Source organism: Orbicella franksi, chromosome 12 (genome assembly GCF_964199315.1).
Source record: "Orbicella franksi chromosome 12, jaOrbFran1.1, whole genome shotgun sequence".
In the NCBI taxonomy this organism is placed as follows: Eukaryota; Metazoa; Cnidaria; class Anthozoa; order Scleractinia; family Merulinidae; genus Orbicella; species Orbicella franksi.
In genome coordinates this window covers 16,688,762-16,715,186 of record NC_138156.1, presented here as the reverse complement: position 1 = coordinate 16,715,186, position 26,425 = coordinate 16,688,762, and the positions used below count along the sequence as shown (strand labels likewise).

Below are 26,425 nucleotides of genomic sequence, written 5' to 3'. Positions count from 1 at the left end.
AAAGGAAAAAAAACCAAAAACGGAAACAAAAATTAAAAAAAAAAAACGAAAATGAAAACAAAAATTAAAACAAACATTAAAAAAATAAAAATGGTAGGTGACCCTTCTGGGCTGCCGTACAAACACTAATTCCCAGGGTCACTTTCCCAGTGTCCTCCCTCTTCTCAATAGAAATCACGCGACAAACACTTGGCTCTCGTATACTCTCTGGTATACAAATAAAGAAAGAAAGAAATATGAGGCCCTGTTAGGGTATGTCCCCTGTCTGAAATTCGCCACCAGCCATGTCGGCATTTCGCAAGATTCCTATGTCGCGTGTCGGAATTTCGTCTAAGAGGAACTGTGTCGGGAAATTTGATCTTGTTCGATTAAAACGAAGTAGCTTGCAGTACAGGCGGATTAGCGAGCTCTAGCGCGATACACGAGCGCGCGCGAAGCCCAAGAACAGGGCGGCGAGAACGAGCGCGAAGCGCGAGGCGAGAAAAATCCGCCTCGCACCATTGTTTATGCTCTTCCAACCGTTCGCCTGGCGAACGGTTTTTGTTGATTGGTTCCTTTAAGCCACGTGACGTCAGACGCGAGAAGAAACAAAATGTGTTTGATTCGGGTGACAAGCCTACACGGACTCCTGCGGCTTGTGACATTTCTACATTTGCCGTTCTCTCATAAATTCCAGCTTCTCAACCTTTTATTTTGCTCTTCGCTTGGTTTTGAAGGGCACTCAATGTTGTGTTATCATGATGATTTTTTTAAAAGTAGAGTAGAGCCGGTGGACTGTTAGAGGTCAGAACTCTGCATAGTTTCAGCTGTTATCTATCGTTTTGTAGAGTTTGACACCTCTGTAATTTGCCATGTGCCGAGTAGTGTGGTTTGTCTTGCCTCATTTCTATTGCAGAAATGTATGTTTATGCAGAAATGTATCTCTAATTATTCGCTCTGGAGGGACAAAGTCGGTGATCATCAACGTTGATTATTTGCATTCTATATTGTGATGCCGTGCTCGGTTGTTAGATTAAAACTGTGTTAAGCTATATGGCTGTTCACCACGGATCATATTTAGCTTTGTCCGGCGTCGCCAGAGACTGCTGAGATCTGTTCTGTGTCGTCAAAATTATGTTTCTTCCATCCTAAATTTGTTCGAGCTTTTCGTCTCCTGAGTTCGATGTTCAGGTTTACACTTCCTTTGTTCGTTTTGGCACAACATGATTTAAATTTAGCTAAATTTAGATGTTCACTTCTGTTGACTGTTTGGCGTCAGAAACGATTTCTGTGAAGTAACGACTTTTGTTTCTCCTTGGCCAATTAGATTCCATGATAGAATGAAACTCGAGTGCTCCTCGCAGCAAATACCTCGTGCAGTAGTTCTGAGGCTACTTGAGCTAGGCTGTGATTGGCTTAAAATTCCTACGTCACAGAAATCGTTTCCTGGCTCGGGTTCGCAGACGTTATTTTCGGCGGAGACAAGCGACAGCCGGAAATACGTGTGCGGTCGCAGGCTAAAATAAGAAAGCCTGGGTTTCATGACCCGTCGACATCGCGCGTGAGAGAGGAAAACACATTTAAAACTCTGGAAATGCATCTTCACTTCGACTCAGACGTCTTAAACAATCACTGCATTCTCAGTTCCGGAATTCGTTGTTGGTCAATCTTGCCATTGGTGTCGCTTTTCCTATTTCGCTGAATTAGTCTGTCGTTCGTCGCCAATTCATAGCCCTCATGTCGCCGTTTCAATGCCATGTCGCTTGTCGGATTTACCCGTAACAGGATCTAAAATTTCGCTGGTCCTGACAAAGTGTGGGGAAATCTCACACAAAAATCCTTTCTTGTCCCTCATTAACATTCGATTCGGCTCATGTGAAGTACGGCGTCTGAACTTGGCCTTACCCTCTCAGCTCCAGATACTTCAGTAACTTGCAGCCTCTTATATCAATGGAACAATCTTCATTCTTCTAAATATTCACGTACAAACTTGACCGCTACCACACACTTTTAATCTACTCACAGCTTGGGCTTAAAACGCCGGCAGGAAGTTCACCTGTTTGAAGCTTGGTTACCCTTGATTCTGCTGGATTTGAAGAGTCTTAAGGTAACAAGTTTCATTGATTTGCTTTGTCTTATTTTAAGACCAAATTCTGTTTCCACTATCTGAACGAAACTGTGTTGGTTTTCGGATCTTACTGAAAATCGACTTAATGGCTTTGCCGAATATTTCGGACAGAAATACATAACCTGGCGTTTCGTAATCACTTAGTCAAGTTGATTGTAATGAGGATTGTGATATTTCCTCGTCTTTTGACGGCCCGGCGGGCAAAAGCTTCTTACACGAAACTTTTTGAGCCACCTTTCGACAAATTATTTTGCCAGGACAAACCATCGCGCAGAATTCTATTGTCTTTCGCGACATATACTTGCAGTGCTCAGTTTTTCAATGCGCGGAATAATAATTACAAATATTAGCTGTCGGAATTCCGACTGCTCTCGTCAATGAATCGGCGGCTGTCAATCAAACGGTCTGATGTGTGAAGTAAATCCCAAGGTGTAATAAGCTAACAAAAGCGCTCTAATTTAAAGGCGGCCTGCGCTCTTCACAAAGACTTTTGTCAACAAAGTCGTGTGCAGCGACATTCTCACTTTTTTTGTTGACATGTCACACTCGAAATGGTTTGAGCGCGGGAGCCAAAAGTTCTCCCACAAAAAATTCTTCTTCCAAAGCGTTGCCAAATGGAAAGAACGGTGCGCATAAAACTTTCTTCTACTTAATCGTTGTCCTCTTTTACTCGACCGGTCAAAGCAGTTCATCAGACGTAGTCTTTTACTCGATCGGTTCACGTAGTCTGTCGTTGATCGAGTACTTAAAAGACAACACAGGTCTTTATCTATTCGGAAGATGAAGAGGAAAATAAATGACATTTCTGTTTGAAATCCAGAGCCGAACAAAAAAGCAAAGGCACGCAGCGCGTCTTACGCCTGAGTGAGCATTGTTGTCCACTGCATGTGTGAGATAATTATTCAAAATTGGAACCGTTTTAATTGATCAAAACATTTAAAAGGCCCTGGTTCGAGTATTCAGTTATTAGAATCCTCTTTGGAGTAACATGTCAAAGCGTACGAGACAGCAGCTCGGCTTTTACGCATCACTATTTGATGACGCTTATGATCGTCGCCTCAGTTATAAGTACCGACTCAAGCAAAAGCCCGTTGTTATGGGTATTTATGAAGTTGAGCGCATAGTCTCTCAACGAAATCAAGGGGGCAAGGCAGAGTATTTTATTCAGTGGAAGAATTATCCTTTAACTGAAAACACATGGGAGCCGTCCGAACACTTCTTATGTTGATGAAATTACATGTAAAGTGATGTTAAAACGACGTTCCGAACACTCTGAGATCTTTTTTTCAACGAAAATCAAAAATGATCTCTTTGAGACCGAAGTACTCTGCTTCGCTTCCTTTAACTCTTTTATCTCTCTGAGATCATTTTTGCCGACATGTGCAAGAAAGCGGGGTTGACCGGGGATTCAATGAGCTCTAAAAAGAGCTCCCGATCAACGCGCTGCATTTCTTGCACAGATGACATGCTGAAAATTCGTTTATTGCAACTCGCGCAAAGCGTTACTTTAAATACGATGGTTAAGTGACACATTTTATCACCTCTCAATTTCAATGCCTTATAGCGTTTGCAAAATGCGTTGGCAAAATGTAGAACATTATTGTCAGCTGTTCGTTATGTGCCGATAACAAATACGAAGAGTTAGACATCCAGTGACGTCAGCAACAGATAGTTTGAAGTTAATAATACGGCGTACCTGCACAAACTAATACTGTTGAGCCACGACTCTGATCATACGATACGACAATGTGCGGAAAATAGAGACACCGAGAAAAGGTTTGTGTGTTTCAGATGTTAACTGTATTGCCAAAAAGTTAGAAAATAGTTCCACTAATTGCCAGTGATTAGTAATAGTAATTGAACCGAGTGGAGTACAATTCAGGGAGTAATAACGCGAGTATTTCTAAATCTTGAATAAAATCTTAAATAAATCGTAAATAACGTGCACGATTACTCCCTGAATTGCACGACACGAGGTCCAATTACCAATTAATCGTATCCATAACAAATTTCGAATTCAAAATGTCTTTTGAGAACTTGTTTTGAGCGAAAACGTCTGTAGCGAATTTCATAAGTTTTGAAAACTGTAGGAAACGTTGCGAAGGAAGCGTAACTGACGTGCGAAACATGTGGGTATCCAATTACAGGTATCCAGTTACAAAAAGTTCAAATTGGGATACCTGTAATTGGACACCCACGTGATTGCGCTCCGATTACGTGACAAATAGGCGCGCGGGGAACCAATCGCAATCGAGAATTTTGTAATAGATACGATTACAGACGATAGAAAGTTTGTAAAAATAACAGGACGTATTTTTAATATATCATTCTTTTTCAGTGAGTTGAAAAAAGAAAACAGTTTAGCACATGGTAAACAGCAATATTAGTTCATGTCACACGTTTATTTTAGTTAGAACTGGATTTTTACCAGGTTTCAAACTGCAAATGAATTTGTTTGAATTGCAGCTATAGTAGAGGATTACAATTCCCCAATGATGTCATTTGTTGATTTAATCTACGTACCTGCCCAGACAAATTCTTGTTTCCTTTGCACGTCAACTATTTCATCTTTCGTTCATATTCCTGAAATAAACTCTAACATTCCAGAATGGCAGAACAAAGAACTTCATTTTGAGCAAATTATTTCGGAAAATTAAAAATAGATCAATGTGGCTCTCGGCCACATATAATTATTGGAACCGGTATTTCAAAATTTATGACGTTTTGAACCATACTGTGCCTACATATGACTTGACTTTGTTTTAGGCTAGTGTTACAGACTTTCTAAGAATATATCGTGTTATTTACATTATCGGGTGCTGACCGTAAGCAGGCCGGGTTATTCAGGCTAATCGAAGTGAAAGTCTGCTCTCCAGTTAGCCTGAATATCACTCAGGTTAGCTTAAATAACGCTCCGTTTAGCCTGTTTACGATTTGCTCTCAATGATGAAAATGGTAACACGATTCAACTAAAAAGTCTACAGCCTGCAGTCTGCATTTTATCCCCTATCTGCGGACAGCAGTCCGCTGTCTTCATTTTACACTGACCGATCTTTTTGGCCTTTTTACTCTGAACAGGGTGTGTCTGTTCTAAACTGGCGGCACAATTGCTCCTGTTAGTTGTTTCTCAGCAGTCAGTTATTTAGCACGTCACCAAATCAACATCAGATAGTTCTCTAGATAGAACAATACTTAAATTTGCAGCCAGCAGTTTCCTTTGATTACACTCAATTGTTCTCACTAAGCGAGGTTCTAAAATGGAGGGTGTTGTCCTACAAAAAATAGGTTCAGGGTTTCAAACCAAACCAACACCCCTTCATGCATACCCAAACACAGCCAAAGCACTCCCCCGCGAGCAGAGGAGGTTAATAAGTAGTTAATTATCAAATGGCATACTAAAAGCTGTTTGGCTGTTTCCTTTGTCCTGTCTGGCGGCCAACTCAATCGTTATTTAACACTGTGAATTCACTGTTCTTCTGAAATTGTGGCTCATCAGGGTAATAGGATTCACTCTAAGAGTGTTCCTAGTCACTCATTGTTTTCAGCGGCTTCAATTTTCAGGAAAAAAACCCAGGCAATGATTTTTTAAAATTACCTTCTGCATCTTTTTACAGGCCCGTAATCGGCCTGTGGACATTACAGGTCAATAATTCCCTACAATTAGCCAATCAGAACACGCATTATATTGGCTACAAACACAAACCACATAATAATTAGCAGTAATCTCTGGTTCCATACTCAAATAACTAAAATTACAACTAACTTGATGACTATGGCTCCTGGCCAAATATAATTTCTGATAATATATTAAAGGAGCTCAGTCACAGTGTTTTGCTCTTTTTTTTTGGCCACGTACAAAATCTCCTTTAAATGGAAGGAAACCTGAAAATAATAGTTTACTAAGATAGAAAAACATCAAGGAGATAATAATGAACCATTAATGAACAAGGATGGTCAAGGGTGGCGAAGATTCACACGGATTGCAAACGACAAATTTGAAAAATTTAGGCTAAACTTTCCAAAATGTGCAAACCCTAAGTGAGCTCCTTTAAGTATGTTTCAGGGCTCCAAAAGAATTGAATTCTAGACAAGCAGCTCTCAAATTTTGCTTGCCCTGGGGAAGTCTTAGTTGACGTTTTTTAAATTTAGCTGACAGACAATTTGCCTGGGCCCTTGCGCATGTGACAATGAAAAGTTACTTGCCCAGCAGGAAAATCTACTTGTCCCGAACAAACGGACAGCACTCTTTTGAAGCCCTGATGTTTGATCCACTTCACTTTACTTTTATTGACATCTGAACCTCTCACCACACTTCAACCAAACGTAACAAATTTATTTAGTTTCAAATTACATTTACTTATCCTGAGTCTCCTGAACATTTGCCTAGCAAGCCTAGTGCAGCAGTTCAAACTCACACAGGCATCTTCCATCTCTCTTAGTCAGGACTGTTAGCTTCATAGTACACTACTCAACATTAGTGTATCAATCAGTTGGCTTTATTTATGTGGGTTGTTAGTAACATACATTAACACAAGTTTTAATAATTTCCATGTTACGCATCCGCTTTGTGTAAAACAACTGTGAAATACAATACAAAGGTTTTTTAACCCTCAGAAAGTAATGGGAATATGTCAAAGTAACAGCTACAAAACCAGAAAATAAGAGCCCCTTTTGCCAGCTAAATCCAAAAGTAACGAGGGCTGCTACTTTCGAAATTCTACGGTAATACATGTGCCCTGAGAGACCTGAGTTTGATATCAGTAGTTGATACTGGGGTGTGGAATTTGACACTACATGAGAGGGGTAGGGGGAGTTGAACTAGACGCAACACCATTCTTTGTTAAACCTTGTGAAGCCCGGCTGTGAGTGTACAGACATGACAGAGGGAGACGAAAATGAAACAATTTATGAGTCGAACGTCATTTTCAACGCTTCCCCAAATATCCAAGAGTTAAGCTTATGTTTATCCGTTGTGATCATTTAAAATGGTTCTCTATTCAGCTACCAAAAGATAGTAGCAGATGAACGGATAAAAATATTTTTGAAGTGGGTACGTGTAGCTCTCACTAAGTAACCGGCGCTTTCACGATGACCGGCAATTTTAATATAACAAAGGGACCTACCTTTCTGAAAACGTCTAGTTTCAAAGTTAGTTTCCTCACTCATGTCTCCATACTCTCACAGTGAAATTACACGAACAATGCAATGCCATTCTCCGAGCCGCGCGGGTTGTTGTGTCATATGACTTCTGCAAATAAAAGATTGCTGGAATGGACTTTTGTCTCAAGAAATTTGGAGGGTAATTTGGTTGTCAGCTCGTCGTTACGAATGAATGAATGATCGAATGAATAACTTTTTTACCGTGTCAAAACTTTTAGCATACTGTACACAGTAAGCTAATTGTGGACACGTATATTTAAGCAGTAGAGCACTTTTTCCTTGTTGAGGACGGTGCCTACTTTTGCTAATGCGCACACGTTCTGCGCATCACGCAAGGTAGGTTTAAGCACCACGCGCGCGCTGGGGTTCACACTGACGCAATCAACTACGCTACCAAGTACACGACTAAAAATGAAAGCAAAATTTTCCCACTGTTACCAAATCAAGTTTAATAAACCTGTACTTAAACCAGGAACACCAGAATAGCAACATATCGCTAACCACTAACTGTTAACGTCTTCCAGCTGAAAAACTAGCTGTATCTGTCGAACATTATACTGAAATCCAACTGTAAACATGTACCTGCAGATGGCCTAGTGCGCGCGCAAAACAAGTTCGAGATACGCAAAGGTTTTACTTACTTGGGAGGTGACAGGAAAATATGTAACCGGCACCGTAAAAGTTTTCAAAAAAGATTAATAACTTTAAAAAACACGTGGCTACCCCTACATTTTATGTTATGAAATGGAAGTGGCAAGCCTATTCAACACGTGATTAGTTTCTGGTTGTGAGCAAAAGGTATTTAGACTGTACGTTAGCTGAACCAGAGGAAGGCTGTCAGAGACCCTAAAAGCGCCGTTGCGACGATTTTGTTATTAAAAACATGCCAAAAATGGTTTTTATGTCACCATTTACCATGTAGTTTGAAGATCTTTATAACTGTATTCGCTTTTCTGTCTGTAAAGGCGAATTCTAAGGATCTGTGAAGAAATATCCTTCCCTTCTTTTTTCAGAAAAATGCTGATGTCAGCATTTTTGTTGAGATTTAAGGCTAATTATCTCGAAAAAATGCATGTTACCCCAATTTTTCTTCAGGGATTCCCGTAACCCTTGCAAAGATCTACTTTTTCCGCGTAGTCCTAACCTGGCACGCTTTACTGGCTTCTTTCGCACTGCTTCCTGCAGTTTTTAAAACTTATGAAAAGCGTTACAGACGTTTTCGCTCAAAATAAGTTCTCAAAAGACATTTTTAATTCCGAAATTTATTAAAGATACGATTAATTAGTAATTGGACCTCGTGTCGTACAATTCAGGAAGTAATCGTGCTCGTAATTTCAAATCGGCCTCGCGCTTCGCGCTCGTCCGATTTTGAAATTACTCCCGCGATTACTCCCTGAATTGTACTCCACTTATTATTACTAATCAAAACTGTAACAAAATTCTCGAACGTGATTGGCTATCAGCAGCCCGATTTGAGCATTAATTGGACAGTGTACGTGTCATGCTTGTAATTGGACAGTACGCGTCATTTTGCGCGCGCTGTTGCGGTGCACTTTGTTGAGTAAACTGCTGTGTTTTTCAGCATTCATAACGACGTTTTAAAATCGTTCAGCGCTCAATCGATGGTTTGTTCGTTTCTCGAATTTTGTCATGGTTTTGATTAATTGGTAACAGGGCTTCGCGTCGTCCAATTCAGCCTGCAATCATACTCGTGATTAACAAATCGGATTCCCGCTTCGCGGTCGTCCGATTTTCTTAATCACTCGTATGATAACAGATCGAATTGGACTCCACTCAGTCCTATTATCATTACAAATACTGTTTAACAATTAGTTTATGAGCTCGAGATTTCTATGAGATGATAGTTGATGAGGCCGAAAGCCGAATCAACTATCCCCTCATAGAAATCGAGAGCGAATAATCTAATTGTTTTAGTCGAATTCTAACTTAAATTAACGCAAATAATGGTTTCCAAATATTTTTCGACGCATTATTAAACTTTACCCTTTAATAAAATCGCACGTATTGAATTGTCCTTGGTAAATTTGCGGTGTTAACGCGCGCGCACTGGTTTTTCAATATTTTCAAGTTTTTAAAGTCATGAATCCGTTTATGTCCTTCTTTTAGTCTTCTCAGGAATTTAATTATCCTTTTACATCTAAACTTTCTTCCAAAACCTCGGAAAAGCGATAAAAACGTCGCATTTCCTGGACGAGCGACAGCTGCTGCACTCTAATGGCTAATAGTATACGAATAGCTAAGCCAATTAGACTGCAGCATTTGCATCAGTATACTACTAAATTATATTACTAGAATTCTGCTAGTAATAGGACAGGTCAGTTTGAAGATGTTCCGGCAAAGGAGTGGGCCTAGTGCTGAGCCTTGAGGACAGCCTCACTTTTTTCCCTGATCCAAGACTAATTCTGTTTTTTCATCGTAACAAATCTGTAGCGCAATCCGAAAAGCGGCATGTTTTCAGTTTATTGATGCGTACTTTGGAATGCAGTGGGTCTAACGCTTTCGACATGCCAGTGGAGACAATTTCTGCAACGTATTGGTTTCTGTCAATTGCCCTTTTCCAGGATTCCACAAGTTTCGGATGTGTTGTTTCGCAGCTTTGGTTTCGTCGTTAGGCAGTCGTTTTCATGCTTAGGCACGGCTCAACGAAAGACGTTATTTGCTTGCTTATCAACTTTTCGAAGACGTTTTCAACCGTAGGGAGCACAAGTTAATATTACTAGGGCTTTTCATAAGTTGCTCGGCAAACTTTTTGGCACCTTGGTACGCGTATTTCGAGCAACTTTTTTCATTTCGAGCAACTTTTTGCACTCTGAAAAATTCCTAATTTTCTACGAATTCTGAGAAATCGGAGCAGCTTTCAGTGCTTAAATTGGCCTTGCTCCCATATTTCACAATGTTTTAGTAGACAATTTATGAATTTCCTGTGAAAAAGGAGCCACTCCCCGCATGCAGCCGGGCTGCTAGCAAGGTCAGTGGTTTTTTTAAAAGAAAATTCAAAATGGCAGGCTAACGTTCACAATCGACTGACTCGAGTGTCTCAGGTTAAGAATTTTTACAAGATTAATATTAATAAATTGATGCGTAGTCTTTAATTATACAATGTTTGGTTTTAACTGAGAACAAAGTTATTTAGCAATGCTGGTTACGCCGCAAAATTGCGCAAAAATGCTTAGACATCTTACTTTTATGAAGGTGAATTAATCAACATGACACGAGCGTGGGACAAAAAAAAATTCTGAGTCCCCGACAGGAATCAAACCCATGACCTCCCGAACACCGGGCGGGTGCTCTATCCACTGAGCTACGAGAACTCATGGAGAGCAAGGTCATTTAACTGAGTTCATATATGACAGGTGTCCTGCATACTGTTAGGATCAACGCTATCGAAGTCATCGTGAGTAGTGACAAGTTAAGATGGTGAATTTTAAGCTCGGTAATGAAATGTGAAGGTGAATTAATCAACATGACACGAGCCGGCACCTGTCATATATGAACTCAGTTAAATGACCTTGTTCTCCATGAGTTCTCGTAGCTCAGTGGATAGAGCACCCGCCCGGTGTTCGGGAGGTCATGGGTTCTATTCCTCTCGGGGACTCAGAATTCTTCTTTGTCCCACGCTCGTGTCATGTTTATTAATTCACCTTCACATTTCGTTACCGAGCTTAAAATTCACCATCTTTATTAACTTATCAATTAACTTATTGTAACGTCAGGTTCACAGCGACTGTTGAAAGGCCGAATTGTCACTTGCTAGACAACTTGTCGCGATGAGACTAGCGTGTGTGGGAGATGCTTTACTAATCGAATAAAGCCAGAGATCACGGAAAATCAGCTGTGATTGACGGTGATTTAATTGACGATAATCGAACGTAAACTGAAATATGATGTAATGAATAAACTAATTACCAGATAATAGAAGATTACAAGATGACAAGAATCACGAAACAATAATAGCAACATTCCAATCATAACTGCGATATGACAATACTTCCAGTCAAACTTCTCAGTAAAGATATAATTAAAATCATCAGTGATCCCAAGCAGATACGCATACTGCTAACTGTCCTAATACAATAAATGATAACACTCTAAAACTTGAAAGCAATAAAATTGTACGATGCGATAAAAACGTGCTTGCGTGAGCGCCACTGAAAGCGATGTGGGAATTTACTAGCAAGGAAAGGACTTAACTGAATTACCAGAGATTCTTATAGGAAAGTTGCTAAATAGAAACCTAAACTAGGGGGAGTGTGAACTATAAAGATCTATCGCTAGAAACAAGGTGAAACAAGAAGATCTGTTAGATCTTATAACCGCGCTTTTAAAATTTAACTGTTTTCTTAGTACTACAGTCGCAACGCAGTGCATATTCCAAAGCAATCTTTGACGATTCATTGATTACTGTAGACATCACAGCACTTGATCAACATAAACTCTATTATCGCACCATCAGTCGTAGCCGTTGTGACATCTCCGATGACGTAATAGTCTTAATCTGGAAGTTTCTTCGGGATATGTATGGGCATGAAGATACGAACACTATTACAAACCGCTTTCTTTCTTTAAAGTCACGATTAAATTTAATTGTTTTTTTCCCTTGAGTTAAGGGTTAGCAAAGAAGTCACACGAGTCACGTAATTCAAGAATTGCGTTATCTACGGCTATCTTTAGTACGGTGGTTATTTCCCTATCAATGACGTAATCTTTGCACGTTCTTTGCTTGGCTTCCAAACATTTAATTTTCTTTCCGATCTATGAACTCGCTGCGATGAAACAGTCAAAGGATTTACTTCATTTGCCTAAAACCGCAAGAAATACTCGCAAAATTACAAATAAATTAATCACCGTCGCTTCTGCCGAAATAAACTTGCAAAGTAAACACGATCTTATTTGTCACGTAGCGAAAGTGAAAGCTGCAACGTCAGCGCATTCCATGGCTGACGTAATACCTTTTTTCAGCGTATTTATTATTCCCTTTAAATCCAACGCTTTGATAAAGCGAAAAGAAAATATATTTTACCCACAAAAAAGAAAACAATATCCGTAAAATTGTTCGTGTGTTTATGTTTTAACAGCTTCTGGCGGAAAAACATCACACGTTGCGTGACTTAAAGTTTGGCCGAGCGGAGGTCTGCGTCTGGTCACCGACAAAAAAAATACAAAAAAAAAAAATAAACCACGGGTAAACCTAGAACCGCGCTCGGCCCATGGCCGCGCGGTTAATAAAAACTTTGAAAACTGGGGCTCTGCCACGTGTTGGACTTAGTACAATAGGCTGTTGTATAAAAAAAAAAACCGAGACTAAAGGTACTTAAGGTTAAAAAACGTCAAAACTTGAAACTTATACTAAAAAGCAAGCATAGAAAATAGTTTGTACTTACACATCGGTTCCCGCTTGCACTCTAAATGGTCAAGGGTAGCTTAAAACTTAATTTACTTGAAAACACGTACTGTGCACGCACGATAACTGAAACTTGAACTACTGGCGGGAATATGCCGCTAACACTATCTATATACGTCCACGTGTAAAAACTGATGACGTCATTGCTAAGCAACAAATTGGCGAATCAGAAAGAGTTAAGATTACTCACTTAATTAGAGAAGTCTCGATATAGTGTTTATTACACTTATCATTAACTTTTGTTGGACAATTTGCACATTTTTGCATCAGAACAAATAAAGGAAGGGAGCAACAACAAAAAAATTGTTTCTTTGAGCAACTTTTGAGCAACGTTCGTTACAAAAAGCAACTTTTGACTTTTTTGAGCAACTTTTGAGCAACATTTTGACAAATTGCGGTCAACTTTTTGGGAAATCTCGAGCAACTTGTGGAAAGCCCTAGGAGTACCCACGGGGGGTCAAAGTTTCGAGAGGCTCCGCACTGTTTGCAGGCAGTTCTTTCCCTTTCCAGACGATTGGTCTCACGACTTCGTTAAAGGTAAAAATTACTCCTCCCACCAATACCGCGTTAAGATATTGCAACATATCACATTAGCATGTACAGCATTGTGTAGCAATGTATCGTTTCCTCTGAGCTTAATGAGCACGTATTGTGAAATCTACTACAAATAACGGTTTCCAATTATTTATCGATGTATTATAGATATAAAGTTCGAGCCTTAGAAAGATCACTCGGATTGAATTGTCATTTGACATTGCAGTTGTGTGTGTCGGCGCATCCTTTTCTCAATAATTTCAAGTTTTTTAAAGTCGAGAAACCTTAAACGTCCTTCTTTTAGTCTACTCAGGAATTTAATTATCAATTTGCACCAAAATGTTCCTCCACAACTTTGCGGGCAGCCGGAAAAAACATCGCCATTTCGTAGAAGACCTCTAACCACTGCACACCAATGGCTGATAGTGTACAATTACTCAGCAAATCAGATTGCAGTATTTGCATTAGTTTTCAAATAGAATTCTACTAATTAACCAAAAAATCTTATTATATGGCTTAGGAAAATACTTCATTGACATTGGCTGAGAGCCGAATATTTTTTTGTTAATTTTCTTTAATTTTCTCAGTCATACAATAAATGAGTAGTCGTATGAAAGCACAGGAATTTAAGGATTACACTACGAGTGGTATTTGAAAATTCTTTCAAATTGCACTCGCCTAAACGCTACTGCAGTTTTAAGAGAATTTTCAAATATCACTCACTGAAAGGCTGGTTTTCACCACTAGAGCATTAGGGTATGGAAGCATAGGCTGTTAAGTAGAGCCATTTGTTTGATAATTTTCCTAACAGTAGGCGCTAATTATTAACGTCTTACTGAGCATGCGAATGTCGCTTACGCCTGTATAAAAATAAAATATATATATAGAACCTTTATTTACCCTTGGCAATGTTTAGTGGGGCCGAGCAAACAACCGAAACAAATAATTCAAACTGAACATAACATTGTTATGCATTAGTCAATTCCAGCAGTGCCCATCCCCCCCCGGGCAACCGCGGGGCATTTGCTCACGTTGTCAGTCCCGGGGGTGGGGCATCCGCAATTTTATCATGGCCCGGGGGCTGGGCATTTGCTTACCCCGGGGCGACCCCCAGGCATTCGACACACGTGTTTTGGAAAGTGCCATGGATGAGTTCATTGTGAAAGACGAGGCATTTGTCGAGCAATGGCTTGTCCGTCAGGGACTAGAGAAACTTGCAGATGTTTTTAAAGGTATGTTTTCTCAATTTTAGATATTTCTTCATTACTTGTAAGCATATAAATATAAGCGACAAGGAGAACTATATTTTGTTTATCACAAAACAATCACTGACGTGAACAAAACTATTTCGCATTTCGCATTCAAAACTAGCCTAGCATTTATTAAATCATGAAAGTGGAGTTAAAATACTTAAGGTTTGCGAATTCAAATGGTGCGATCTTCAAGACAGATCTTGCGAGCTTAAAATGCAATGCATCATCATTTAAAATGTCTTGATTCTTCACCGAAAAAGTAGCCTGCGAATACAGGCGCCTATCATCGCTCGCGACTGGGGGCACGTCCGACGCAATCCCAGCTATCCCCTAGCAAACTGTTAAAAACAAATAAAATTATAAAGAAATAAATATAATCAGAATCAACTAAGACGTACTGTTGTCCTTGAAGTCTTACCGTTGCATTAAAATACTGAACAGTTGACCGTTTTATCCACTGATTAATTAAAAAACTGCAGAGTAGTTGGAAGGCGACGATCCCGGAGTCGGGGAATTTGCCCAGTTTTTAAAAAAAATGCTAATGCCCGGGGGTTAGCCCGGGCGGGGGGGGATGGGCACTGCTGGAATTGACTGATGCATTAAGAATCCCAATTGCTGGTTTTCAGTGTCACGCAATTCAAAATAGATCAAAATAAAAAACAAAACCGGTCAATAGATAAAGTCCAGAATCTGGAAAATGAAAGAAAGTAAATATGGAAAGACTCTCGCCAAAATTCTGGTCACAACAATTTTTCTTATGCGAGATATGAGGAGAAATGTTTTACCCAAATTTATAGAGATTTGTATGGAGACGCCATGCTGGTGCCCATCCGTATGGGCACCAACATGGCGGCCGGAAACAAACGGAAACATCTGTCACTGAGTTTTGCTACAAACGCGTGAATTTATCCCGCGAGGAACTCTAAAACATTAAAACAATACTTTTTCTAAGACATGAACTGTTAAGATAGCCAAGTTCCCCGAAATGAGTCACTTTTTTAACCGTCATGACAGCTCTCCAGGCCGTCATGTAAATGCCGCGTCACGCAAAAGCTTAGAAATTCAAGTGTAGCGCATCACAAAACCAAGAACCCATTCGGAGCGACAATTTGTAGGAATATTAATTTTCAGCTGCTCTTATACATCATTTAAGTAAAATCCCAGGAAGATCAATAGTTTTGTAGTTCGGATTTTAGTGACGTCATGTGAAAACCAGCTATTGGCCGGAGGCAAACCAGTTGGCTATTTACAAGCGTGGCCGAGGATTTGAACTCAGGGCTACTGAGAAACAAATCCAGGCAGTGGTTAGAGCGGGACTCGAACCCGGGACAGCTGGATTACCAGTCCGACACGCTGACCACTTGGCCACGCTGCCTCCTTCTTCTGCTCTGATGATTTTTCCCAAACATTTGTACAACTTTTAAATCCATTTATTTTCTGCAAAATATTAGCATAAAAGCTTATTTCAGTGTTTGAAAGTAATTTATGAAATATCTGGTAAGGCTACTTTTCACTCAATACTTAGCTCTTATTAACCGAGCAGGAGGTCTGTATGGGAGAATCTTGACCGAGGTCGTGAGTACAGACCGAACGCAGTGAGGTCTGTACACACGACCGAGGTCAAGATTCTCCCATACAGACCGACTTAGCTCGGTTAATAAGATGTTTATTATATGGCAAAGAAGAAAACTGTAATTCGTTTAATGTAACTGGTTTGTACTAGCTGACATTTTGCTTGCGAACGGCGATGAGCTTAACTTAAAGCTGCCGAAATTTGCTCGTCCTCTCTACTTTTTTTTGTCATCAGGCTTTTCGGCACTTCCATAAATGATTGAAAATAAAATAAAAGAAAATGGTGAACATTTTTGTATTTTAGTTTGCTACTTGCTACTTGCGCCAGTTAACCGCAGCTTGTGCCTATTGTGCTGTTTTGGCTTATGTTTATGCACTAGTGAAGACAAGCCTTAAGGTGGTATGGTACCCTCAATATGGACCAAAAAGTTTGTTTAAATATGGTGAAGAAAGATCAATTGTGTGCTATTGCACTCAAGAAGAGAAATTAAATTTCTAGAGTTTTACTCAAAATGGTTGCTATGGAAACCAGCCACAGCCTTTTGAAGTAGTGTTTTATAGTACTGACGCCAACACTTCCTGCTCTTTTACAAAACAAGAATTGACTGTCAAATAAGCATATCATGTAAGTTTGTGTTTTGTTCTGTGATATGAACCTAAGTTTTGACAGTTAACTCTTATTTTCAGTGCTTTTTACAGCTTTATTTGGAATTAACCTTATTTTCTACCACACCCAGTGGACAAATCATCTCATGTCACGTGACAGACCTTAAAATTTTACGATTTTTTTGGTTTACATCATCACGACACTATTGGTCTTTGATGAGTCCAAGTTTCAGAAATTCTACTTAAAAACCTTGCAAAGTAGAAATGTTGGCGCGAAGTCAGTCGGTACAAAAGTAAACTTTTGAGAAAAATGCACTTTAAGTTTTTTACACGAAGTATTAAGCATTTAACGAGCCACAAATAGTGGGGGGGGGGGGGGGGGTGCAGATTGGATCTCGGGGGAGATGGTGCAATGGTTGTTCTATTTTGTAAAAAGTTACCGCAGTTGTGGGAAATATTCCTTGTCATAAGGGAAATGAATAAGCCTGTGATGGAAAAGCGTTTCACAAATAATTATACCAATCGAGTTGTGCATGTCTTAAAAGTTTTTTCTAAATAGTTTCGTTCATATAAGTTAAAAATAATCTATATTTTTGGTCACGTTCTTATAGTAAACAGTCGTTGCTATGGCCGTTGCCACGTGAAAAAACTTATACCACTGTGTACTTTCCTTAAATTTCACACTCATCTGGAAGGAAATTCGGCAAGATCGTTTCAAAATGTTTTTGACAAGTCCTCAAGGGTCTTAAGTCTTGTATTTCCAAGAAATTGAATTTTTCATGAACATCGCCATATTTTAGGGTACCATACCACCTTAACATTACAAAATTATCTCGGTCATAATCTTTATTACATTGCTGCACATCATATCGTTACTTGTCCTTGGCAAAGTTTTTGATGAATTTTTAGCAACTTTTGAGACATCTATTTGATTAGTTTTTGATAGCTTTTATTTGAACCAATCAGCGTCCACAGTCTTTTAGTCTTCTTGGAGGCGAAGTTGTCAAGTTCTACTGCGGCTTTTATTTTAATTTTCCCAGTTGAAATTAAGGTCGTCAGAAAGTTGCCAAAACGTTGGCTGAGACAGTAATATGGATCATTTTAGCTGTTGTTGGACTTTCAAGATGGCTTATTGCAAAACAAAATATGCGAAGCCACATGAGTTGTTTCTTATCTACGATTTCAGAAAAGCAGAAATACATTGAGAAATATACCTGCATGAAAGCAGAGTGAGGTTGCCAAGCCTGGGAGAATTTTGAATAACAATCATTATTTGGACCAGACCCTTTGTTGGCTCAGCTGTTTCCTTATGTTGTTGTATGTAAAGCATATAATGGAACAAACTTCTGTATAAACCGAACTTAATTACCCGTTCCCAGGGGGAAGCTTAAGAGTTGGACAACATCACGCATTGCAGGTCAGCCACAAGACCAATAAGGAGTAAAAACAGCATCTTCAATTTCACGAGGGAAACTAGATTATCTCTGCTAATCCTAGATAACACCTGACGATAGGCAGCTTCAACCTATGAAAGTTCGCGCCAAAGAAGCCATGCAGTGACACACTGAGACTGAAGGAAACTACAAACTTGATAATCTTGACGAAGGTAGGCGTTTTTGTTCCATAAATCTCTCGAACTTCCAGTTCTTAAAAATTCCTTGTTGTATTCATATAATTCATCGACAAACTGAGAAAAGGAAAAAACCGCAGCAGTAACTGGAGAGTATGCTAAATGTTTCGACTCGGATATCGCCTTCCGTTAATTAGGAGTATACCCAATATGTCGGTTCAACCTCTTGGTCAGTTTTATTTACGAGAACACAAAATTTAAGGCAGCTGAAACAAAAATAGATTTTTTTCTTTTATCATGCAACTGACAACCTGATAATTTTTACATTTGAAGACAATAACATTGTTGAACATGCAAATTAGTGAACAGTTCCGGGCTCGGCTCTTGCTAGATATCATCTTGTTTTAAAGAAACATTAGACAACCAAGAAAAACTATATACATGTATAATTCATAAACAGATTTAGATCAGTCTCAAACTAAGGGAGTTGTACATTGTGTGCAGTCAATTTAACAGTTTATGAACTCATAATGTTTGTCCACAGCTTGAAATTTCCTCGCGTCTATGGCCTCACACTCCGTACGTGTTCTAGTGTTATGAAAACGTGAAATTTTAAATTACTCCGTTGATGTTCACGGCGAATCAGAAGTCAGCTGGTGGCTGAAAAATGTACCATGACACCTTAATATAACTGTAGAACGTGCAGTCAAAAGTGTATTGCTGAAGTACTTACTGTCAGAGTTTCTATTTATAAAAACCTATTCAGACCAGTTCTGTTTAGCTCTTTGGTCATATTGATGATTTCAGAATAAGAATAATTTCAGAATAAGAATAATTTTCTAAACATCACGCAAATTTTGGAAATTCACAGAAACCCTTCTTTTTTTTTTTATCGAGAACTGATTTTATTTTATGGCAACAGTATTTGTAGTTAGAAAAGGTTTTAAAACTGAACCAGTTAAAACTTCCGTTCATAGAAAACTGACAGCACGGTTATGAATACTAAAAGAGACTGAAAATTCATTTACAATAGCTGGGCTATACTTAACTTAACACAATAAACACTGACTAAAACAACTTACAATCGAAACGTTGGAAATTAATGGTACTTTCACAAAGGACACATACGTATTTTGCTTTAATGAAATCAGTAATAAACGTGTTCTATCCGGCGTTGTGTTGAGGAAGTTGCTCAGTACAGCTACCGACGATTAGGCTGTTTGCTGGGCAAAATTGGCGCGATTGAAAAAAAATCGAAACCGATTTAGTAACTATTTGAATTCATTTACTTTGTTTACATAGAAATTTGGTTGGTCACTGAAGCCAGTTCGACAAAGCATAGACTTCTCAGGCGGAACAACAACTCTACATCCTGTTGCTTCAGTCTTGGCGGCTTCTAGAACTAATTACGAGCGATCTGAGTCATAAACTTTAATTGGTGTGATACATTTTGTGGTTCTCAGCGTTCAGTTGTGCCGAAAATAGCAGCACGAAAACAAGGAAGAGGAACAGTTGAGCTTACACGGGGCGATTGAGAGTGGCCAGTGCATGAGCGAGGTTGTCAAACAAGTGAACGATTCATAATTTTCGATTAACATTCACCAGCTCGTTTGAACCATGAATGCAACGGTAAAAACAGAACAGACAACAGAACAGAACAGAGCAGACAACTTCATTGATGAACCATTAGCATCGTTCTATGTTCGTGTTGTCTTTTTTGCCTTCATTATGCTGGGGAGTGTACTTGGAAATGCCGTGGTGTGTAAATCCATTTTGTCGTTGCCTACTCGTCAACTTCTATTTTCTTATTACTTGGTGACCAATCTCGCTGTCGCTGAAACCATCAGCTCACTTTGTTTCCCGTTCTACTTCGTTTATGATTGGTTGAATCATTGGCCTTTTGGTGACGTCGCCTGTAAGCTGGTGTTTCCCATTCAAATGACGGCCATGTTTGTGGAGACTTATACGCTAGCTTTCATTGCGGCTTACAGATATCGAGTGATAGTCTCCAGTTGCCACCAGTTAGCCTCTCGTTCGCTAGCCAAAGTGTTGCTAGTACTTGGTTTGTTGTGGGTTGCCGCTTTGATTGTTGTGCTGCCAGTTGGAGTGATGCACGCCGAGATCAAGCTCCCGTCTGGACAAAACCACTGTAGAGCCCTGTTCCCTGGTGATACATCGCAAGATGCCTCAAGACACACTAAATACTCTATTGCTCGTTTCATCGTGAGTTTTGTTGTTCCGTATCTCATTATCTCGATATCGTACGTTGCTGTGGCCGTCAAGATCAAAACCCACGTGACTGAGTTAAATGCAACGCGCACAAATGGTGTAACCGGAGAGGATCTACCGCCTCAAAATGGACATGCCCGATTCATCGAACTAGAAACAATGGAAGGGAATGCTTGGGTGCAGAACGAAAACGGAAAGAAAACCAAAGCAAAACGTCAAACTGGTAAAGTTGGATGTCCAAGGCACGCCTTGCCTCCCGTCCAAGCCGTCCGAACAAGAGATGATTGCAGTAGTGTCATGAACTTCGAAGTGGACATTCTCAGAATGATCTATTTGATCATACTTACTTTTATTGTTTGTTATATTCCTATCCAGGTTGTGTTTATCTACGAACAAGTAAAGGGCGGGCTATCTGATTGGCCATATTACATTATTGTAAGGAGGTATGCGTTCCTTCTGACTTGTCTTCCTGGGGCATTTCATCCTATTCTATATGGAACAATGAGTAAATTTTACGCTAAAGCGTTTGCTACACTGGTGTCGTGCCATACGAAGTGAGCTGCCTTAGACATGCGTTTACACTTGATCCCGGCAAATTAAACCTTGCACATATATCTTTTAGACCTTGGAGTAAATTGCCAGCTACGAACTAGCGCAGAAACAATACTTAATTGCAAACAGTGAAGAAGGAAATTCAAAGTCTGCCCTTGTTCCAAACGCTTAACGTAAAAAAGATACAAAATATTAACAAACAATAAACTGCAAGGCTGATACTACTATTAGATCTCTTGTAGATCCTACGTTGGCAGCGTTTATCGTATGCGGTCCCTTGCAGTTTCTGGTTTCTCATTTATGTATCTTCGGACCGTGCGTCTTTCAGATCCGATACGCTAAGTTTTTAAAACATGGTGGTTGCCATGCGGTTCAATGTTTAGGCTGGCCTTGTCCAGCCACATTTATTTTTTGCCTTTCGAGGCACCAATCGTGACACTTTGTCTCCTTGCGACCTGAAACACATGATGTGGCAACACATGTTTCGGGGCGCAAGTGAGTTCAAAGTACGGAACTTGATATAGTGAACGGGTCATTTTGCAATTTATGTGCGTTGGCTATTGGGCTGGCGTTATCTATCCTCGTTACACAGTGCTGACGAGTCCCAAGAAGGACGAAATAGCTGTCCACTATTGCGATCCTGCTTTATCGGTTCTTGCCATGTTGGTGTCTCGAAACGTTTTTCACGTAGTATCAGCCTTGCAGTCTATTGTTTGTCTTTACATATTTTTTTCGCTAATTAGATCTCTTGTAGATCCTACGTTGGCAGTGTTTATCGTATGCTGTCCCTTGTAGTTTCTGGTTTCTCAAAATATTAACGCATGGTAATAGACCTTATCAGAAGTTGATGTTGCTAAAGTTGTCAGAGAGGTAATGCAAGAACTGTTTGTTTTCCCCGACTGCCCTGGGGCGAGAGGTCTTTTGAACATGAATGCGAGGCCCATTTTTCTGCGGAGAAAATGCTGATAGGCTGCATAACTTAAACTTTGTCAGTGCCAACATCAATCAATGACTAGTTGAACTGAACGAATGAATAACTTTTATTCAAGAATTCTAACGTACTTACAGCTCACAAATTAGTTTTGAATGTGAAGCGAGGGTGCGAGTCAGTAACACGATTATACTGAAATGCTAAGTTGACCTGAAAAGGTATCAGATATCCCCAGTTCTACTGAATAATCATCCTGGTTGTATCGCCGACTTACTTCACCTGTGTTAGATTTGTAACAATCGTTAAAGAAAGAGAAAAACATTTTCCGTGTCTCTATCGAGTAACAGGAACACGAATAGAGTGGAAGTTAAGGATAACCCGTGAAGAAATGCAGAGGGAACACGAACCTTAGGTGAGCGTTCTTACAGCTTTTCCGAGTTCTTGCAGACTTTCACTAGTCTACACCAGACCTGAGGCTTGTCCACATATTTCATTTTAGAGAGAATTCCAATACCTTGAAATTTTTTCCGTCTAAAATCATTTAAATGTGCTTTCCAATTCAGCTTGAATATCTGATTTACGGTGGTATGGTACCCTCAAATGGACCGAAAAGTTTGTTTAAATATGGTGAAGAAAGATCAATTGTGTGCCATTGCACTCAAGAAGAGAAATTAAATTTCTAGAGTTTTACTCAAAATGGTTGCTATGGAAACCAGCCACAGCCATTTGAGGTAGTGTTTTACAGTATTGACGCCAACACTTCCTGCTCTTTTACAAAACAAGATTTGAGTTTCAAATAAGCATATCGTGTAAGTTTCTGTTTTGTTCTGTGCAATGAACCTACGTTTTGACAGTTAACTCTTACTTTCAGTGCTTTTACAGGCTTTATTTAGAAATAACCTTATTTTTTACCACACTCAGTGGACAAATCATCTCATGTCACGTGACAGACGTTAAAATGTTACGATTTTTTGGTTTATAACATCACGACACTATTGGTCTTTGATGAGTCCAAGTTTCGGGAATTCTACTTAAATTCCTTGCAAAGTAGAAATGTTGGCGCGAAGTCAGTCGGTACAAGAGTAAACTTTTGAGAAAAATGTACTTTAAGTTTCTTACACGAAGTATTAAGCATTTAACGAGCCACAAATAGCGGGGGGTGGGCAGATTGGATCTCGGGGGAGGGGGTGCAATGGTTGTTCTATTTCGTAAAAAGTTACCGCAGTTGTGGGAAATATTCTTTTTCATAAGGGAAATGAATAAGCCTGTGATGGCAAAGCGTTTCACAACTAATCATACCAATCGAGTTGTTCATGTTTTCAAAGTTTTTTCTAAATAGTTTCGTTCATATTTGTTAAAACTTAACTATATTTTTGGTTACGTTCTTATAGCAAACAGTCGTTGCTATGGCCGTTGCTACGTGAAAAAACTTATACCGCTGTGTACTTCCCTTAAATTTCACACTCATCTCGAAGGAAATTCGGCAAGATCGTTTCAGAGTTTTTTCGATAAGTCCAGTGGACATTTTGAGTGTTTGTAGGGCCTTTGGGTTTGCACTAGTCTATGACAGAACAAATGGCAAATGCCATGCTGTTACGCCGCAAAATGTAATTTTAACGCAAAATGTAATAATATCAACGCAAAATGTAATAAAGTTATCAACGCGAAATGTAATAACTTTCCAACGCAAAATGTAACAACTTTTTTAACGCAAATTGTAATAACGCAAATTGTAATAACTCCTAAATTGCAAGTATGTTCAACTTAGTCAAAAATTAGTAACAGTATCGTCATTCTGACTTTTCGGAACCTAAGTTATAAATAACCTGTATACTAGGTCTACTAGTTTTATTATGAATTCTACACACCCTCGAATCAAAATACACGTTGGTTGAACGAGGAAGGAGTGTGCGTGAGGGAGCAGGAGGACCTTGTTTGTGTGAAGCTTTATGAAATTATCCGCAAATGCATGTTCTTTTTTCTCATACAAAGCTATGGCTGATTGATTTTGCCATTGATTGATTGCCATGAGAATGGTAAAGAAACTTTGGCTTCCCAGTGAGGGGCTTACCTTAATTTCAATAACACATGATTGAAAGTCAGCGTAAATTGCCGTGAATCTCTCTGCAAGCAGTTGGTAAAGGGGTAGATATAAAGAGAAAAGTGCAAAAGAAAAATTAAAACCCAAAGATGTACAAAACAAGAGTACAATACGCAAATTACAGCGCTTAAAAACACCCGAGGCCTTGCCCTCGACTGAGTATAATACGCAACACAGCGTAAAAATGTATTATAGTACTCTTGAGCGATCTCACTTCTATTTGGGAAGCCCAAGCTTAAAAATAGCCTTAACAAAGAAACACACTCTATCCTATCCTGATATAAAAAGATCACCAAACAACTATTCGAGCGAGAACGGAATTGAGAAACTTCTCTACCTTTTCCTGAGTAACATTGAATTTAAAGCTGTCACGCTCCAAACAGCAGCTGAAGAAATTCGTGAAGAATCGAAACCGGGCGGTCCTGCTAAAGCAACTATGATGTCAGACAACGAATTACTGCTAAGTACATCTGGTGACGAGGATGTCGACTACACAGCCCCAGAAACGCCTTCTTAATGTCCTCCAACGGACACCGAAGAACACACGGCGGAGGACAAACAAAATGATGCTTACGTAAAAGCATCTATACTAAACCTCCGATAATATCATATAAGAAAGACAAATCTCTAAAAGATACGCTCGTTAGAGCGAAAATTTAATTGAAGGCTAAAATGCATCGCTATCGCAATTCACGAGGGGAGTCCGTGTAGGCCTGTCATATCTTTTGTTTTGAACATACTTCCAATTCAGGAGTTATTACATTTTGCGTTAAAAAAGTTATTACATTTTGCGTTGGAAAGTTATTACATTTCGCGTTGATAACTTTATTACATTTTGCGTTGATGTTATTACATTTTGCGTTAGTATTACATTTTGCGGCGATTGTTATTACATTTTGCGTCATTTTGCGGCGATTATTACATTTTGCAGCGTAACACGTGCCAAATTTACCAGATATTATTTTAAGCAAAACAAAGCTCTCTTTATAGTGATAGTGATTTATGACTATCACGTGATTGCTACACTGCCCCCCACTAAGTTATTGCGTAATGAATGTAAAATTCCTCAATATTACACAAAACGAAGGGAAATTTAGCCCTTTGTCTAGGAATATCATTGTTGGAGACACTTAATGACCTTGTGAGGTAAATAAGGCACCCAATATGACCTGATTTACCATTACAGGCTCATTCATTTCCCTTATGAAAAGGAACATCTCCCACAACTACGGAAGCTCTTACAAAATAGATGAAAAAATTGGGTCAGGTTTAGGGGTACGGTTAGGGTAAGGGTTACCTCACTTAGGGTTAGGATTAGCTTTTAGGGTTAGGGTTAGGGTTACCTCACTTAGGGTTAAGGTTAGGGTTTAGGGTTAGGGTTAGGGCGAGGGCTAGGGTTATGTTAGGGTCAGCATATCAGTTAAGAAATAGAAATATATGTTTGTTTTAAAGGAAAAAATAAAAGCACTTGACGTTTATTTTGGTAAGTAGCTATAAAAAAATGTTTGCTATAGTGAAGAACTGGCAGCTAGAAGTTATTCACGTCATTTAAGGTAGCCAAACATAGGATTTTACACTTCGAGAACGAAACAGTACTATTTGTTTATAAATACGTTAGAAAAACTACAGGCATAAGATGCTAGATGCTTGAACGCGATAACAAGTCTCCACTTTTATAATAAAGTGATAAATATATGATCATTTAGCCTAAAAAGCTGCACCCGTAATAATTTTACGTTGTTAAGCAACACCAATAGAGTTTACGCTCCATTGCCTGGTGACGTGACTAGTTATTATTTCGAAACTTTGTACCCTGTTTGAGCGGAAAAAACAACTGATAGTGAGTAAAACTAGTAATTTTTCAATTTCTTTTACAAAGACTATTCTGCATTAAATCAGTGCAATGTTAGGAAATAGGTCACGTGACAATATTAAAGTATTCATAAAATCTTTTAAAAACGGGTTAGTTAATGTTGTATCATATTTGAACGTTTCCTTTACCTAAGCAACACGTCGACAGCAAATTGGCGCGACGTAAAAGTTCTTTTGCAAACTAGCTTATTTACCAAAATGTGTTTTGTGACGTCATGACCACGAAACATGCCATCCGACACTGAACATCACTTTATACCCTTGATATGATAAAATATAAGTTATTCTTTCCAAAACACCTAGCACAGTAGTTTTCTTTTTTGATAAAATGGGCTTTTGGAAACATTTATGTTCTCTGCTGGGGGTCTTGGAATAGCCTCAAACACCAGTTTCTGTACGTTTGTACAAAATTATTTTCCAGAAAGATGGTTCAGAATAAGAATTTCACTCTGGAACTGATTTTGGGTCACTGGTTAAGCACAATGAACTATAGAAACTCACATTTAAACATCGCGA

The 26,425-nt window shown here is 39.2% G+C and overlaps 1 protein-coding gene across 2 annotated transcripts; it reads left to right on the top strand.

The window, feature by feature from the left end:
* The first annotated feature begins 84 nt into the window (after positions 1–84).
* LOC145462423 (neuropeptide Y receptor type 2-like) lies at positions 85–23,946 on the top strand. Of its 2 annotated transcripts, XM_081445950.1 has the most exons (3): positions 85–2,086; positions 18,034–18,260; positions 19,527–23,946. In XM_081445950.1, exon 3 carries the CDS (start codon positions 19,842–19,844, stop codon positions 21,009–21,011), a length of 1,170 nt encoding a protein of 389 aa, XP_081302076.1. In that variant the 5' UTR covers positions 85–2,086; positions 18,034–18,260; positions 19,527–19,841; the 3' UTR covers positions 21,012–23,946. The 2 variants fall into 2 exon arrangements, with proteins under 2 accessions (XP_081302076.1, XP_081302075.1); XM_081445949.1 differs by lacking the exon at positions 85–2,086 and having other exon boundaries at positions 17,026–18,260.
* Positions 23,947–26,425: the final 2,479 nt, after the last annotated feature.